The 16,477-nt window shown below is 41.9% G+C and overlaps 1 protein-coding gene across 3 annotated transcripts in view; it reads right to left on the bottom strand.

Annotated features, from left to right (window-relative positions):
• The window catches only part of Slc22a15 (solute carrier family 22 member 15), a 55,205-nt gene that overhangs the window by 22,916 nt on the left and 15,812 nt on the right, over positions 1 to 16,477 (bottom strand). For all 3 annotated transcript variants that reach the window (XR_001196857.3, XM_040752143.1, XM_005076524.4), the window contains exons 3-6: positions 11,170 to 11,302; positions 10,367 to 10,531; positions 4,136 to 4,265; positions 256 to 471 (exon numbers count right to left, since the gene is read on the bottom strand). Coding sequence is in view for 2 of the 3 variants with exons in the window: in XM_040752143.1 (XP_040608077.1) it covers positions 256 to 471; positions 4,136 to 4,265; positions 10,367 to 10,531; positions 11,170 to 11,302 (644 nt within the window). In the remaining variant the exon portion in view is untranslated. The remainder of the gene's footprint in view (positions 1 to 255; positions 472 to 4,135; positions 4,266 to 10,366; positions 10,532 to 11,169; positions 11,303 to 16,477) is intronic.

Raw genomic sequence — 16,477 nt, 5'->3', positions numbered from 1 at the left:
TTTGTGGTTTTGTCCATTCCTTCATCCTCCTGGGAACCTATCGGTACCAGAGAGAACATTCCAAAGAGAGCAGGGGATTGCACACAGAAAGCACTGAGGGACAGGGCCGGGGGTGGGGGGTTGTGTGGCTTTGTTTTTAACAAGACAACCGCATGCTGACACTAGGTCAGTCTCTCTGCAGCCGTGTGGAAGGAGCAGGCTATCAAGAGACCTTTAGCACTCAAACTGAAGATCCCCAACACCTCTCAGAGTTACCAGATGAACATCAGGATCAGAGTGTGTCCTAGGAGGACGCGGTAACGGAACAGATCCAGGAAGCTCCCAGTTTCCCTGCAGCTCCTGCTGGCCGGGTGTGTGAGTGAGAATGCGCACTTGAGCTTGCGGTTCCTCTTGGCGATGAGGTACAGAGCCTCTTCTGCCTCACTCAGTCGACCCTGGGAGTATAACCAACGAGGTGATTCAGGAATGGATCTGAAAGAGACGTCATTAAAGGCTGGATATTCATACAGGTGCACATGCAGAGGAAGGAGACAATCACCCCCTCTGTAGGTGGCTTCCCTCAGCATAGCTCAGTTCCATCACAAGCCTAATGTGTGACTTCCCCAGTGACACAGGAGAGGGGACAAAGGGGCTACCCTGAACACTGTGGCTATGGTAAGTGGTGGCCCATCTTATTATTGGAACTGAGAACCTACATTTCAAATATTGTTTTGATAAAGGAAAATAGTTTCCATCTCTTCTTAAAGAAGTTTCAGTACGTGAATGGCAAATCTATCATGCTGAAGCAAGCACATTGCTCACATAGCACAGGTCAGGCACAGTTCTGAATCCCCACTAAGAGGTTGGTAGACAACATAGCTGTGGGCACAGCCTCACTTTATGTTTCTGTCTTTTTCTTTCTCCAAGACAGGGTCTCACTATGTAGAACAGGTTGACCTTAAACTTGCTACATAGCCCAGGATAGTCCTGAACTTAACATTACAGAGTGCTGAGATTATAGACATGCACCACCATGCCTAATCAACTGGGTTATTAAACTCTGGAAAAGTCACACACTGAGATAGAAGTCTTTATTATCTAATCAAACAAATCATTTCAAAGGTATTTTTAACATAATGAACCACTTTGTGGCATGCCAGTAGAGTCTTCAGTTTCAAAACTTGGATACTATGTAGATTTTGCATCATTATTCTGCCTAAATTTAAAGAGGTTTTGTCCCAAAGACAAAACCATGATAGACTGGAAACCTTTTTAAAAAATTGTGTGTGTGTGTGTGTGTGTGTGTGTGTGTGTGTGTGTGTGTGTGTGTGCGCGCGCATGCTCATGTGTGCAGGTTAATGTACTGTATTCTTACAGGCCAGAGGAGGGTGTCAGGCTCTCTAATCTATTCACTCTTTGCCTTATTCCTTTAAGACAGAGTCTCCCACTGAATCAGGAACTAGACCAGTTCCTCCTTTCTCTGCTTTCCACAGTGCTAGATTACTGGAGCATGAGACCATATTCAGCTTTTTATGTGGGCACTAGGATTTGAACTCATCTTTTAAGTTTGCAAAGTAAGCACTCTTATCAACTGAGCCATATTTCCAGCCTGGAAATCTTTCTTCTTCACTAAACACAAAATCACAGTACTTTATTTTTAAAAGTCTCATCTGACACTCTTGCCCTCAAGTGAAGATCTGATGAATAAAACTGGTGTTTTCTCAAATTCCTGATACTTCTGAAGCAGGACAGTGAGCAATAAGCACTCCGGGATCCAGAGGCAGTGGTTCTGTCAATAACCATTCATGGGGCATTTCCATTTTTACAGAGCAGTACAATGGGTGCTGAGAGGAAAGATGCTGGGACAAAAAGGAATTTTCATAGAACTTACCCACTGGGGACAAGGACACTCATACACAACACTGGACTGTCAACCAAAGTCATATATAATGTCTTGGAACCTCTAGTCACCTCCTTATTATCATTTGATTATTGTTATTGACTAGTAAGTAAACAACCAAGTCAATACTGTTCTGTTGGAAGATACTGTGTGCAATATAGAGGTACTGTGTATAACATAGAGATATTGTGTGCAACATAGAGCCACTGTGTAAACACAGAGCTATTGTGTATAACATAGAGCTACTGTGCACTACACAGAACTACTGTGCACAACACAGAGCTACCGTGCACAACATAGAGCTACTGTGTACAATATAGAGCTACTGTGCACAGTATAGAGCTACTGTGTATAACTAGAGCTACTATGTACAATATAGAGCTACTGTGCACAGTATAGAGCTACTGCACACAGTATAGAGCTACTGTGCATAATATAGAGCTATTGTGTACAACAGGGAGCTACTGATTACCATATAGAGCTATTGTGTATAACACAGAGCTACTGTGTACAGCAAAGAGTTACTGTGTACAATATAGAACTACTGTGTACAACAACAAGCTACTGAGTACAATGATTTGATTAAGTCTTAATATAAATCAAAAGAATTTGAAGAAGACAGCGGACCTGCCTATATGCAGAAAACATGAAAATAAAATTTAAATAGGGTGGGGTTAGAAGGAATGAAAAAGAACCAGTAGGAAGCATATGAAAATCCTAACATGATTGTCTGTGGTTAACAGTGGTCACATACTCCCGGCCTTTGTGTTTTCAGGATTGTAAATTAACAATAAAAACCCAAGACTTCATCGATCATATCGAAGATGATATTTGAGAGTGAGACTACTTTTAGACCCCAGGGATCCTTCCCCTCTGCTTTCTATTGTTCATGTCCTGAATTCATCTCCCAGTGAGAACATTTCCTCATCTAGCAGTAAACAGTAACTAACTCAGGCTCAGAAAAAGAAAGACGTAATAGCTTACATCGTTCATTGAATTTGCCTGCACTGAAGGAGAGATGAGAGCAGAAGTATGAGCTTTGTTAAATATTTGACAAGAAAACTCATTTACTCACCAATATTTACATGACTGCTTATTTACTCCATGCACTATATGAGACATGCTTCTATTATTTTAAAAATGTACAATGTACAAACTACTAAATTTTTGTTATTTCCCTTTATAATAATAAAATTACCTTACCACAGTTCACACAGCTCAATCCTTTAATGACGTTTGTTTTTTCTTTAATACAGGTTAACTATTCTGCTACGTTCATTTCTGCATTTGACAACTCTCTTGTTTTCAAAGACACCGAGGAAGCAAACTTCAGTTCAGATCCCACCAAGTCTCAACTTAGAAACTGAACAAATAACTACTAAAACAAGAGCAACTGAAATTAGGATACTGCCACGGGTCTGTCTTGTGTATATCACAAAAGAAACCCCAGATACCACCGGGTGAAATTCTTGTTTACACAAAAAATTTTAAGTCTGATACCTTTGGGAAGAAACAGCTTTCATTGGCCAAATTGCAGTAGGTTAAGTGGGCTGAAGTTGGTGGCTAACCACCAAGATGTGACAGACTTAGGTGATTGTTTATGGAGCCCATCCTGGCTTGGGAATTTTTCTGTACTGCTCTTAGCACTCCTGTAGATAAGATATCTCGTGTGGACTTTGCGCTCAGAGGCCTTGAACTGAGACTCCTATGCAAGAGGAACAGCTGTTACTATGTGTTCCGCACTTCCACTTGGCTCCACAGTATCAGACCTTAGCCACACACCTAGTCCATGGCCAGATCCAGCTTGAAGACCTTTAAGATTAACGTACTGGGTTAAAAATAACAACAACAACAACAAAAAAAAAAAACAAAAAACAAAACCAAAAAAAAAAAAACGGAGGGAGGAAGGGAGGGGGAATGGAGGGAGAGGAAGAGGGGGAAGGAAGGAAGGAAGGAATAAAGGAAGAAGGAAGGAAGGAAGGAAGGAAGGAAGAAGGAAGGAAGGAATTCCCAAATACCTGAAGGCTTTGCAAATGCAATTTACTCTAAACATGAGATACTGTCATTCTGAGCTAGTTAACTAGCCTCTCTCTCTTCCAAGGAACTGACAAGAATTGAGAATTTGCAGTTTAGCTCTTCCCAGAATTCATGCAGGCAAGCTCTTTAAAGGAGTGATGCTGCTCACTTACTCGCTCACATTTTTCTAAGATACTCCTGTTTATGGAACAAAAATTCCAAGGAGAAAAGTCTACTTACAAAGATAAGAGAAAGACTACTGTTCCTTGAAGGTTGACCAGAACAGCTAGGGTCCTCCAGGAGCGGATGAAGTATCCTAACAGGGCATATTGTGCAATGCCAACAGCAAAGAACAGACCGCCGATGGATCCTAATGCAGGGAAAGAGAACTGTCACTGGGGAAGACCACCCACAGCATCCTTTGCAATCCTCATCAGTGCACAGGTAGGTTCTCCTTGTGGGGCATCAGCTCTGCGCTACTAAGTGTGAGTGGCAGAGCACAGGGGAAGACTATGCAAGCGCCCAGCTTCCTATTTATACCATTAAGAGGGGGATGGAAGCAAGGCAGCTGGAATCATGCCGCGCGCGCGTGGGGACAAGATGAAGTTCAAAGCTCTGTCAGATGCCATCTGTACTGGTTGCTGCACTGACTTCTGCCTGCACCTGTGGCTGAAGCTGGAGATATTTTTCAATGTGGGTGGTGTGACTTTCAAGCCATGCAGTTCCAGCAATGCCAGTCCTAATCTTTTTTAAAGGTTTTATTCTATATTTATTTTGTACGTGTGTCTCAAAAAAAAAAACAGTGCACTTAAGAAGACAACTTGTGGTAGCTGGCTCCTTCCTTCCATCATGTGATTCCACAGTTCAAACTCTGATAGTCAGAGCAAGCAATAGAACAGTTTGAGGGCTAGGGGAGGTGTCTACAACAGTGTAATGGATACGTCAAAGCCTGGCCTGTACAAGGTCCACTGGCGTTCTGAGGCACTCCCATCTCCTTTCCCGCTTCTATGAAAGGCAGTTTTAGATGGATTTTGCTTGTCTTATTCTTTTTTCTTTTCAGAAAGTGTGTTAATCCACTGAGGGATCTTGTCATCCCTTGGGTCTTAATCTTTATCTTGGAGACTACTCATAAAAATATTATCTTAGGCCACTCCCAATTCCTCCCATCACCTTTCTCTACTTAATTTATCACCATCAGATGTATGACACTTTACATTTTCTTGTTTCTCACCTGACTCTCCCAAGTAGAACATAAGCCTTTTGAAGCACAGATTTTTGTCAAAATGCTAATGGAAAAATATCAACCACAGAACTGGAAAGAAACCTATGTTTTTTAAAATAAGTGTTGAGATGGGGGATTAAATGCATCAGCTTGCCTGCCATTCTTGCAAATTCTATATCTCTGACACACTTTCTGTAACAGCTATTATCACTGTGGGCAGGTTATTGAGACATCTGTTGAGAATACCATATTGTGTGTGCTGTTTTATGAAACAGGTACCGTTATTAAACGCACACTGAAGCAATAAGATAGCTTGAGGGTTAGGGGAAGGTGTCTACGACACCCAGTGTGCTGTATATGGCAGAGCCAGCCCTGTACAAGGTTCACGGGCATTCTGAGCCACTTCATCTCTTACTTCTATGGAAAGGCAGTTTTCAGTTGGGCCTTGCTTGTCTTAGTCTTAATTTTTCTATGATAATCTAGAAACAATGTTTTCTTTGATCACTGTTCAGAACTTACCACTTTATGACAAAACATGATGACTAATATATGTTTGCTCTATCTAGGAGAGTCAAAGGTGTGTGTGTGTGTGTGTGTGTGTGTGTGTGTGTGTGTGTGTGTGTGTTCAGCATTCTGAGAACATGATTCAGCAAGTAAGGGAATAGAGACAGTATGGAGTCCCATGGAAATTTAAGACAATCAGTAGGTGTTTGGATTCATTATGCTGCATCAAATAGCACCTGGCTAGCTTCCAAGGATGAGGCTTCCCTGTCATGTAGTATTCACCTATGATGACACACAAAAAGAACACAGTCATGGGACAAGATAGGCTGAGGGCTCATGTTTAAACCTGAGTTTTACCAAATACTACTGCAGTAGTTCTCAACCTATAGATCACCACCCCTTTGGGGTCAAATGACCCTTTCACAGGGGTCATGTATCAGATATCCTGAATTACCAGATATTCACATTATAACTCATAGGAGTAGCAAAATCATAGTCATGAAGCATCAATGAAAACAATTTTATGATTGGGGTCACCACAACACAAGGAACTATATAAAAAGGTCACAGCATGAGGAAGGGTGAGAACCACTATGTTACAGCCTGATTTTGAACAAGTTACTGTCTTCATAAACTTCCATCTTCTCACCATTGAAACAGAAACAATATTGATCTCAAAAGGTAGTTTTCATTGTTAATATTTCCCCTAAATAATGCTTGTTATACAAGGGTTATATTTGTGATCGCTCTGCTTTTCTGCTCACTGTGGTGAAATGTCTGACAGAAAGTGGCAAGGGTGGGAGGGTTTATTTTGGCTTACACTCTGAGAAGGTTGGAGTCTGTCATGTGGAGAACCGTGGCAGTGGGAGTGTGCAGCTGCTTGTTCACATCTGGGCAGCACAGGAAGCAGAGAGATGAATCTGGCGCTTGTTTCTTTTTCCTTTCCCTAACCCTCAGCCCAAGGGATGGTGCTACCTTCTTCAGGGCGCATCTCTCCTCCTCAGTCTCTGGAAACTCTACCACAGATGTGCCCCAAAGTGTGCTCACTAAAGTCAGCTACCACAGCATCCTATTATAATCTGGGTTTGGGTTTACAAGCTCTCATCCATTCATCGGGGCAGGGGGAGGGCAGGGAGGACATCTGGAAGTCTCTGGTTATGAATGTCAACTTCAGGAGATTTTTTTTTTTGCCTTACTTTCCTTTCTAATTTCTAGAACTTCTCAGCCACGCTATCCTGGAGAACTGACTGTGTAGCTCAAGGGAACCAATCACAGTTCCCTTAGCTGAAAGAGTAACCTTTGCTTGACCAATCAGAACTTGTAATTCTAAAACCTGCTTTTGGAGCTTCTGGGTCTCATCTCTGGCTGAGAACGTTTTCAAAGAGGGTGGACAGCAGAGATGAGAAGCACCTGACTTCCACGGTTCAGAGACCCAGCTGCCCTGTCACAAGATGTTGAGCAAATGATTTACCTCTCTGTCTACACTCCTAGGAGTTGAGCTCTGTCACAGTTAACAAAAGACGGCACCAAATGGACGTGGTGGACAAGAGGAGATGGCTCAAACACATGCTGTAGCTTGGTGACCTTACACACTGTGATGACAATAGAAGGCAGGGGTCCAGATGATGATGTCAACTGGGTGGAAAGAAAGAAGTGCCGAATCTGACAGTCACAGCTGAAGTCCAGCAAGAAGTCACACACACATGCTGGTAACCACAGCAGGCACAGGGACAAGAGCTGCACATGTGATGTAATGTGCCTGCCTCCTGTGATATTTGGATGAACCCATTAAAACTTTGAGTGTTTCAAGTCCCTTTATCATCATAACTCTGGACCACCACGTGTGGTTTACTTAATGTCTATGCACCTCAGGGTCTTTATGCTTTCGTTCACTTTGGCTTGTCACCTATTTCTTGCACATTTCAAGTCTCCTGTCCCTGTTCAGTTAGAACATGGCTAAATGTTGGAAGATTAGAAAATACTGTTCAATTCTGACTTTATTTTGTAAAAGATGCCAGTGACTGACCCAGTTTTTCAGACCTAAGTCTGAAGTCTCCCTTATGCCTCTCTGTCCCTCTCTCTGCTGACTCCTCTCCAGGTCATGGCCACTGAAATTGAACTCAGTTTTCCTCTTCTCCTCTGCTACGGCTCCTACCTTGTCTGAACCACAGCCAACTACGCAGGCTCCTGACAGACCCTCAGTGTTTGCTTCTCTTCTCTGCTGTCATATACCCATAGGAACAACCTTTCTGTATGAGGTCTTTCCTCTGTGTAACATAAGCCCAAGACCTTCCTGTGCATTTTGAACAAAAATCCAACATATATATGTATATATACATATGTGAATACAATAATAATTAATAAACAGAGGGCATACATTTGAAGAAGGGTAGGAAGGGGCACATGAGAGGGTTTGGAGGAAGTCAACGGAAAGAAGAATGTAATAATAATCTCAAAAAATTATTTTTGGTTTTTCAAGACAGGGTTTCTCTGTGTAGCAGCTCTGGTTGTCCTGGAACTCACACTATAGACTGGGCTGGCCTTGAACTCAGAGATCTGCCTACCTCTGCTTCCCTAATGCTGAGAATAAAGGAATGTGCCACTACCACCTGACTCAATTTTTTTATGTTAGTGGTAGTTTATTACAGCAACAACCAGACACAATTCACTCTGGAAACGTATAGAATCTAATAAACTGAACCATGGAGGAAAGTATTCCCCAAACCTATGCAGGAGGTGACATATTCAATATATATAATTTTTTAATTAGTGAGTTAGTTCCAAAGAGTAACAATGTCATTCTCTGATGATATTGTCATTTAGATACATTTTTATCAATCATAAGGCCATTTTATTCCCTTATTGGTACAATAATTGTCAAGTCAATAAAAGTTTTTAAAAAAAATCTCAAAAAGTTATCAGTGAAAATCTATAATCTAAAACGTAGAGGTTTAGACAAGCACTCTCCTAAGACAATATTTGAAGTCATATAACGTGTGTGTGGATGCATGCATGTGGGGGGGGTATAGGGATGTGTGTTCAAGTGCATGTGCCCGTGCATGTGGAGGCCAGAGTCTGATATGTGTCTTCCTCTATTGCTCTCCACATTATAGCTTGAAATAGGGTCTCTCACTGAACAAGGACCTTGGCATTTCAGTTAGTCTAGCTGGTCAGCAGACCTTAGGGACAGACTTATTCCCACTTCCCCAGCAGAGGTGACACACACACTGTCATGCCTAGCTTTCAATATGAGTGCTGGGGAGTCTGAATTCAGCAAACATTTTACTCAATGAGTCATCTTCCCAGTCCCCAACCTTTATGCTGCCTAGTTTTACATCAACAACGTAAGTTAGAGTCATTTTGAAAGAGGGAAGCTTCAATTAAGAAAATATCCCCACAAGACTGGCCTATGGGCCAGCCTGTGATGCATTTTCCTGACTGATTATTGATGTGAGGAGTCCCAGCTCATTGTGGGAAGTAACACCCCTCTCCAGGCTGGTGGTCTTGGGTGACATAATCAAGCAGCTTAAGCTAGCCATGCAAAGCAAACCAGTAAGCAGCATCTTCCATGGTCTCAGCATCAGTTCCTGCCTCCAGGTTCCTGCCCCGACTTCCCTAGATGATAGACTACAAGGAGTAAGGTGAAATAAACCCTTGCCTCCCCAAGTTGATTTTAGCCATGGTGTTTTATCATAGCAATAGAAACCTCACCTAATTACTGGGCCAGTGAGATGGCTTGCTGTCAAAACTGATGATTTCAGTTCAATCCCCAGGTCTCACATGGTAGAAGCAAAGAACTGACCCCTGTAAGTTGTTCTCTGATCCTGTGCATACGAGCATATGTGCTCACATAAGTGTGTGAACACATATATGTGTATGTGTGTGAACACATGTACACATGCAAAATACATAAATGTAAAAAATTAAAAATAATTCTTTTTACTATATGTGTGGTGTTGAGAATATACTAGACTTATTAGAGATAACATAGAATATGACCTCAATTTAGAAATTTAGCATCAGTAAGAAATGCTACAATAATGCCCTCTAGTGACTGGAGAGAAGAGTAAAAATGAGGAAATCCATGCAACAACAAAAGGATACAGGAAAGGCCTCGAGTTTATGCCCTTGCACTATTCCCAGGGTAAAGGAGAAAAAGACACATGCTATTCTGTGCAACTGGGACACTCACCACGGTCATCTGCAGGAAGACCATGAGATGAGGGGCCACCTCACTGTCTGTGAGGCAGGCCCAGGGAAGACATATACCGGGCAATGTGAACAACATGATCTCTGACCTCCTGAAGAACACGCTGGAGAAAGCAAGGCTGAGCGGGCTGAGCATCCCTAATACGAAAACCCCAAATTCCAAATGTCCTGCACTCTGAAAGCTTGTGAGAGTCAATACAATCTCTCAAATGGAAAAGCCCATACTTTACCTTGGCTGTGATGGTTTGAACCCAAAATAGAGGCACTGAAACTGCTGCATGATAGTACCTTGGGGCTGTGCTTGTAAAGCATCTATGAAATGTAAATGCGGTTTGTGTTTAGAATTGGGCCACATCTCCAAGGTATCTCATTATGCATAAAATTTGGAATCTGGGATATTTCTGGTCCTCAGCATTAGGGTAAGGAATACTTGGCCTGTAGATACGACATGCCTCAAGTCCTAGTGTGTTTTGGGTAAGCTGGTTCCCAGCAAGGCTTTCCACTCACATCCAGAGCAGCACAAAGTAAAGCAGTACCTGCAAGTGCCCAGTAGGCGGTGCCCACGCATTCGTTTAGCAGGACAAAGGCCACCAGGGACATTCCTCCATTCATCACGCCCACCAAGAAGCGAGTTACTGCAAAGAATTCATATGAGGGGGAAAACCCATTTGCGATAGCAAATAAGATGTCAAGAGCAAAACCTGGGAAGAGAGGAATAATATTCAATGACCCAGAAGCAAAATAGCATTTGAAGAAAATAATAAATTATATTCATCAGTTTGCGAAGTAAACCTTTGTAAAGTTAAATGTCCTGAGCTATGGTTTTCATTTTTTTCTGATAATTTGCCCTGAAAACTATGAAGAAACCCCAAGGCTTGCTTTCTTTGTTTTACAATTTCTGTCAATCACACACCATTTGCAGTTATTCATAATAATGCTAGAAATTGAAAATCCTCACTCATACTCAGCCAAGTCCTATAGAGCTCATTTGAAATAAATCACACAGAGAGATACAGGGAAAAGGGTGGGAAGGCTGTGGTAATCTTCTACTGCTCTGAATAGAAGCAGGGCAGTGATTACAATTTGGGGGTTGTAGAAAGCACAGTCAGAAAAAAGTATTTTTAGCAGAAATAGCTGGCCTTAGCAGGGTGAGCTCGTTCCCCAAAACCACTCAGCAGAGTCCTGGCTAGCAGCAGTGTGGCCTCTTGCCAGTGCACTAAACAGAAGCTCTCTCCACCTGTGGACTCAGAACTTTAAGAAAACAACCCCCTTATTATTTTCCTAAGACTCTTAGGGACATAAAGCCTCTACTCAGTGTATGAACATGGTGACAGAGTACCTGTGAGATAGACTTTTTTCCTCCCGAAGCGATCCGAAAGCTGACCAAAGGAGATAACGCCAACAAACACGCCACTGAAGAAGAAGGAGCTGGCCGCACTGACTTTGTAAGATCGGTTGGCAATTAAAAACCACTAGAAGAAAACAAAACAAGCAAACAAACAAAAACATGAGGGGGACAATCTGGGTCACAGAGCAATATATACACTGAACTAACAAAGCCTCGTGTACAACACAGACACTGGTACTTCACTGCATCAATCGCCATTAGCCAGAATCTGCTGGAATATTCATCGAAGACAACATCCAAGGAGACAGTTAGCTTCAGAAACACTGGGAACCATTGCTGCTATGATATGCTTCCAGAGTATTCTTCATATACTCCTAGCAGAACTGAACACACCATGCAAGCACTAATTACATATGCAATTGCTGACTATGACCTTCTCCTGAGTCCTTGACAGTTTCTGGAGAGGAGAAGTCTTGTTCTATTTACAATTCTCTGATGGCTACACAGCACATGACACCTATGAAGTAATCAATTAATAAATCTTTTGTTTAGCAAATTAGTATGTTTAAAATTCCTTAAACACATTCCTCAAGAAAATAAAATGGGAGGGGGTGGAGAGATGACTCAGAGGTTGAAGAGCACTTGGTTACTCTTCCAGAGGATGGGGCTTTGATTCCAAGCAAGCACATGGTGGCTCCAGTTCCAGGGAATCCAATGCTGTCTTTTGCTTCTGAGGGCACTACTTAGACATACATAAAGGAAAAACACTCAGGCACATAAAATAATACAAAATTAAAATAGAAAATCATATGATCCTGCAATTTCTCTTCTGGGTGTATATCCATGAGCAGCAAATTCCAAATTCAGGTTCTCTGTCAACACCCAGGTTAACACACTACATTCCCAATACTCAAAGTAACCTGTGTCAATCAACAGATCAGTTGAGAAGTAGAATGCCATACTCATGTACAATGGAATATTACTCAACCTTTGAAGCTAATCCAGTCTGATTCATGCTACAGCCTAGATGAACTTTAGACATTATAGAAACAAGCCAGGCAAGAAGGGATGACTCTAGTCATATTCAGTACCTGAAGGGGTAGCCTCACAGAGACAGAAAGAATACTTGTCACAGGGATGAGGGGAAGTGGGACAAGAGAGTGAATTGTCTCATGAGAACAGACTTTCCATGTCAAATGATGGAAACATTCTGGAGACAGACAGTGGTGATGGTTGCAGAATATAAACATAGTAATTCCCCAGAATTATACACTTAACACCAAGATGTTAACCTTTGTGCCATGCATAGTTAGCATGACAAAAACTTCCTAGCTATGGTCTCCTTCAGGACAATTATGAACGCAAACAGAAGGCAATCTCATTCTGCTAAGCATCATCTTCTGAATTCCTATGGCTATCAGTGAAGAGCAGTAAAGCATGTCACAGAGGTACATCCTCAGAGGACACAAAGATATGTCTTTCCTCCTCCTGGCCCCCTTGCAGAGCCACCCAAGAGCCCTTCTCTCTGAGAACTCTCAAAGTGGCTCTTTTCTGGGTTTCCTGTCTTTGTTTTTTGGTGTTACCATTTCCCCATGCTATAACTCACTAGGGCCCCAGAAACACATCTAATCTCTCTCCTTGCTCTGTATCTCCTATAAGCCTAGATTGATGAAGGTCTTGACAAGTCAGATCATGACAGACAGGGTTATAATATGTGTTAGAATTTCATACAAGACAGATGAAGAGACCTCTGGCATTTGAAAAAAATTCTGTTTTGTGAAAAGCTAATTCGTTTTGGATACACTGGTAGTCCTGTAGAATAATGTTCAACTCAGGAGGAATGACTATGGTGACACACTCTGAAATGGAAAAATGAGATGTCAGGCGCCATGTTGTCCTAGAGGAGCCAGCTCAGTATCCATCACAGGGACAGTCCTGCTCCTGTGATAGACGAAACAGGACCAAATGGAATTGTTCTTAACTACAATTAATGTCTTAATTCAAACACTTGTTATATTCATCATGTTTTTAGTGCTCATGTTTACATGCTCTTAAAGGCTGGCTTGCAACTTTAGCCATATTTCTCTGTGCTTTAGGAATTCCAGTCTGTTTACATGGTCAAGATGCTCAGGTGGACAGTGAGCTGGGTCAGGAGGAAATGACTAGTCTGTTGACTATATTTACCAAATTTCTCATATCCACTAAAAAAGGCTACAGTGCCATCCCTCAGCAACTGAATAGCTGTCAATTTGGACAATGATTTTAGGAAGAAATGACCCAAGGGATGGTTAAACAGCAAATTCCAAATCCTGATTCTCAGACTGCCAGTTCCAAGTGTCAAAGTAATTTCTACTAATTTTTCTTCAAGTCAATGTTGGTTAGGCTAATGCACCCCCATTTCTCCTGGAATGTATTCAAGAACAGATAGAAATTTGAAAAGCAGATTTTTGAAAAGCTAATTAGAGAACAGCTATCTAGAATCTGGGGTCTCTCCTTCAGCAGGGCTCCATGAATTGAGAGCGCTGAGGCATGGGTGACAAGTATTTATCAAAGTCAGCTGACAGAAAGATTTCCACAACCCTATCCTGACTCTCCTTTACATGTTTTTGTTTTTAAACTCCTCTAAAGCATCATTTAAACTCTTATTACTTAGCTACCATGTGATCAAGAGGGTTTTACTTGGTTCAAACTCAACTAAAAATTAGTAAGACATGATCCCTGTATCTAAATACAGATTCTTATATCTTTAAAACAAATGTGTAGAGTGGCTTGGAAGACTAGATCAGTAGCTAGCTCATTTTCTTACCCTGTGGTTATTATTTAGTGCCCAGGTAAAATCCAAACCAGGAAATTGGCAGGACATAAGAAATTAAACTATAGCCGGGCGTTGGTGGTGCACGCCTTTAATCCCAGCACTTGGGAGGCAGAAGCAGGTGGATCTCTGTGAGTTCGAGACCAGCCTGGTCTACAGAGCTAGTTCCAGGATAGCCTCCAAAACAATACAGAGAAACCCTGTCTCAAAAAAACCAAAAAAAAAGGAAAAGAAAAAGAAAAAAATTAAACTATAACAAATCACAATATAATGATCACTCTAAAAGTCTCAAGAAACATTTTCATGAATCTTTAGATTTTAAAACTCAAACTGTGGGAGTCATTCAAGTCCTTAATTGGCTAGCGATGACTAAAGTAGTGACTCTATTTTTTGTTCATTGCAGACCAAATTCTAAAGCAATTATAATGAATGTTCTTTTTATACTAATTCATTTCAAATTGAAAAATCACTTGCAAATCCAAAATGCAAAATCTCTCTTCCTCTCTTCATATATTAATAGGAAAGGAAGACTATAAAGACAAATATTTTTAGCCTCTCATGTTGATCTGACTAACTATGTTTATACATATGTTCTCTTTAATCACTAAATAGAATCTATGAGCATTTTCTGTATTCTATTCCAAAATGGACTGGCAGGGTCTAGCGGTTAAAAACAGGTATCATCGTTTACTCCTCCATACAAAATGGGCCTGAGAGGAAATCAGGCCCAGTGCAGGGCAGAACCACGAGCAGGTGCTTCTACCATAAAAGATGAAAGGAATATAAATAAGGCCGGCACAGGTGCAAGCCCAGCGCAGGTGCTCAGCAGAGCCTTCCAGCTCTCTCTTAAAGAGGATGGAAGGCGGAGTGGAGGCGAGGAGAATGAAGACAGACTGACTCTTGGCTGGGTAGCGGTGACATGTTTGGGTGAGGGTTTTGTGCAGACTTCAGTCTTACTTATTAAAAGACTGAGGATAAGTGGGATGTCCCAAGAAGGGACTGAAGTATGGGCACATGGAGGCAAACCTTCCCTGGCTGCAATACAAACTGTGGGATGGAGATGGCAAGCTGACAGTGGGAAGGCTAATCAAAGGCTACTAGTGAGCCAGGCTGGCCTGGGCAGAATGGGAGCTTGCAGAAGAGCGGAGACTCAAGTTAGGCATGGAGACCTGGTGCTCAGAGAGGCCGAGTCATCTCAGAACGGGAATGACTGATGCCTACTGGAATGGATTACACCAACCAAACACAGAGAAAAGCTTGGAGATGAGTTTTAAAGGAACTCATAAGATGTATCTTCAACATGTCTTGAATTCATCAAACCTTCAGCTTTATGGAGATGTCAAGTTGAATCAATGATTTCTCTGACAAGGCAGAAATATGATCATCTGAAAAAAATGTGCTTCCCTAAAATGGACTCCATGCTAAGGCACAATTCAAAAGCAAAGTTAGCAGCCAAGTAATGAAAAATACAGACATCAAAGAGCTGTCAAACAGGCAGGCAGCACACTTTACAGCTAGATAATTAACCAACCGACTTTTACACATTATTCTCCTCCTGTCCCCACAGCCACCCTTCATACAGAAATGACAATATACTGGGAAAAGACTTTCTATTTTTAGCCCTCTGCATTTGTTCCATTCAGGAAACATGCAGGAAAAACCAGCTATCAGAAGGAAGGAAAGTAGGGATAAGTAGATCTTGTAACTTAGAGCGGTAGCTCTCAAACTTCCTAACGCTGTAACCCTTTAATACAGTTCCTCCTGTTGTGGTGACCCCAACCACAAAATTATTTGGTTGCTACTTTGTAAGTATAATTTTGCTACTGTTACCAATTGTAATACAAATATCTGTGTTTTCTGATGGTCTTAGGCAACCCCTGGGAAAGGGTCAGTCAACTTCAAAGGGCCACGACCTGCAAGTTGAGAACCACTGACTTAGAGGGACAGAATGAGGTATTATAGGAAAGGAAGACAGAGAGATGGAAGTGATGCTCTGTGACTTCTGTGCTTAGAAAATAGAGGCTGATGGGAGGGAAAAGATGACAATGTTTTAAAGTCACCTTCCACAGTGTTTTTATTGTAATTGTTCATATTTGGCTAGTATCATGCCCCAGGTGTGCCTCATTCCATGCCGTATGTATCTTAAATACAAACGCCCAACAAAGTTTCTGGTTTTAAACTGGGTTTGTATCACTGATTTGCAGTCTGTGTACCATACTCAGGTTCCCACATGACACCAGCCCCAGAAGTCATTCTTTTCCTTCCACACTGCATATTGCTGGGCTGCCTCATCCTCCCTGCCTGCCCCAGAGCATGGACACTGCAGCACACACTCCTCAGATGAGCATAATGACTAGCGATCTGGGGGAGCCCCAGGACCTCTCTGCTGGCTTGGAGAACTGCAGTGTGTGCAGCCTAACTCTCAGCCACTCAGGAATGCCACAGATCTGCCAGCTGGTTCCCTTGTGGTCTAAATGGCCTACTCTC

Source organism: Mesocricetus auratus, unplaced genomic scaffold (genome assembly GCF_017639785.1).
Source record: "Mesocricetus auratus isolate SY011 unplaced genomic scaffold, BCM_Maur_2.0 Super-Scaffold_100009, whole genome shotgun sequence".
Lineage (NCBI taxonomy): Eukaryota > Metazoa > Chordata > Mammalia > Rodentia > Cricetidae > Mesocricetus > Mesocricetus auratus.
The sequence above is the reverse complement of the archived record's forward strand: the minus strand, read 5'-3'. Positions and strand labels throughout refer to the sequence as shown.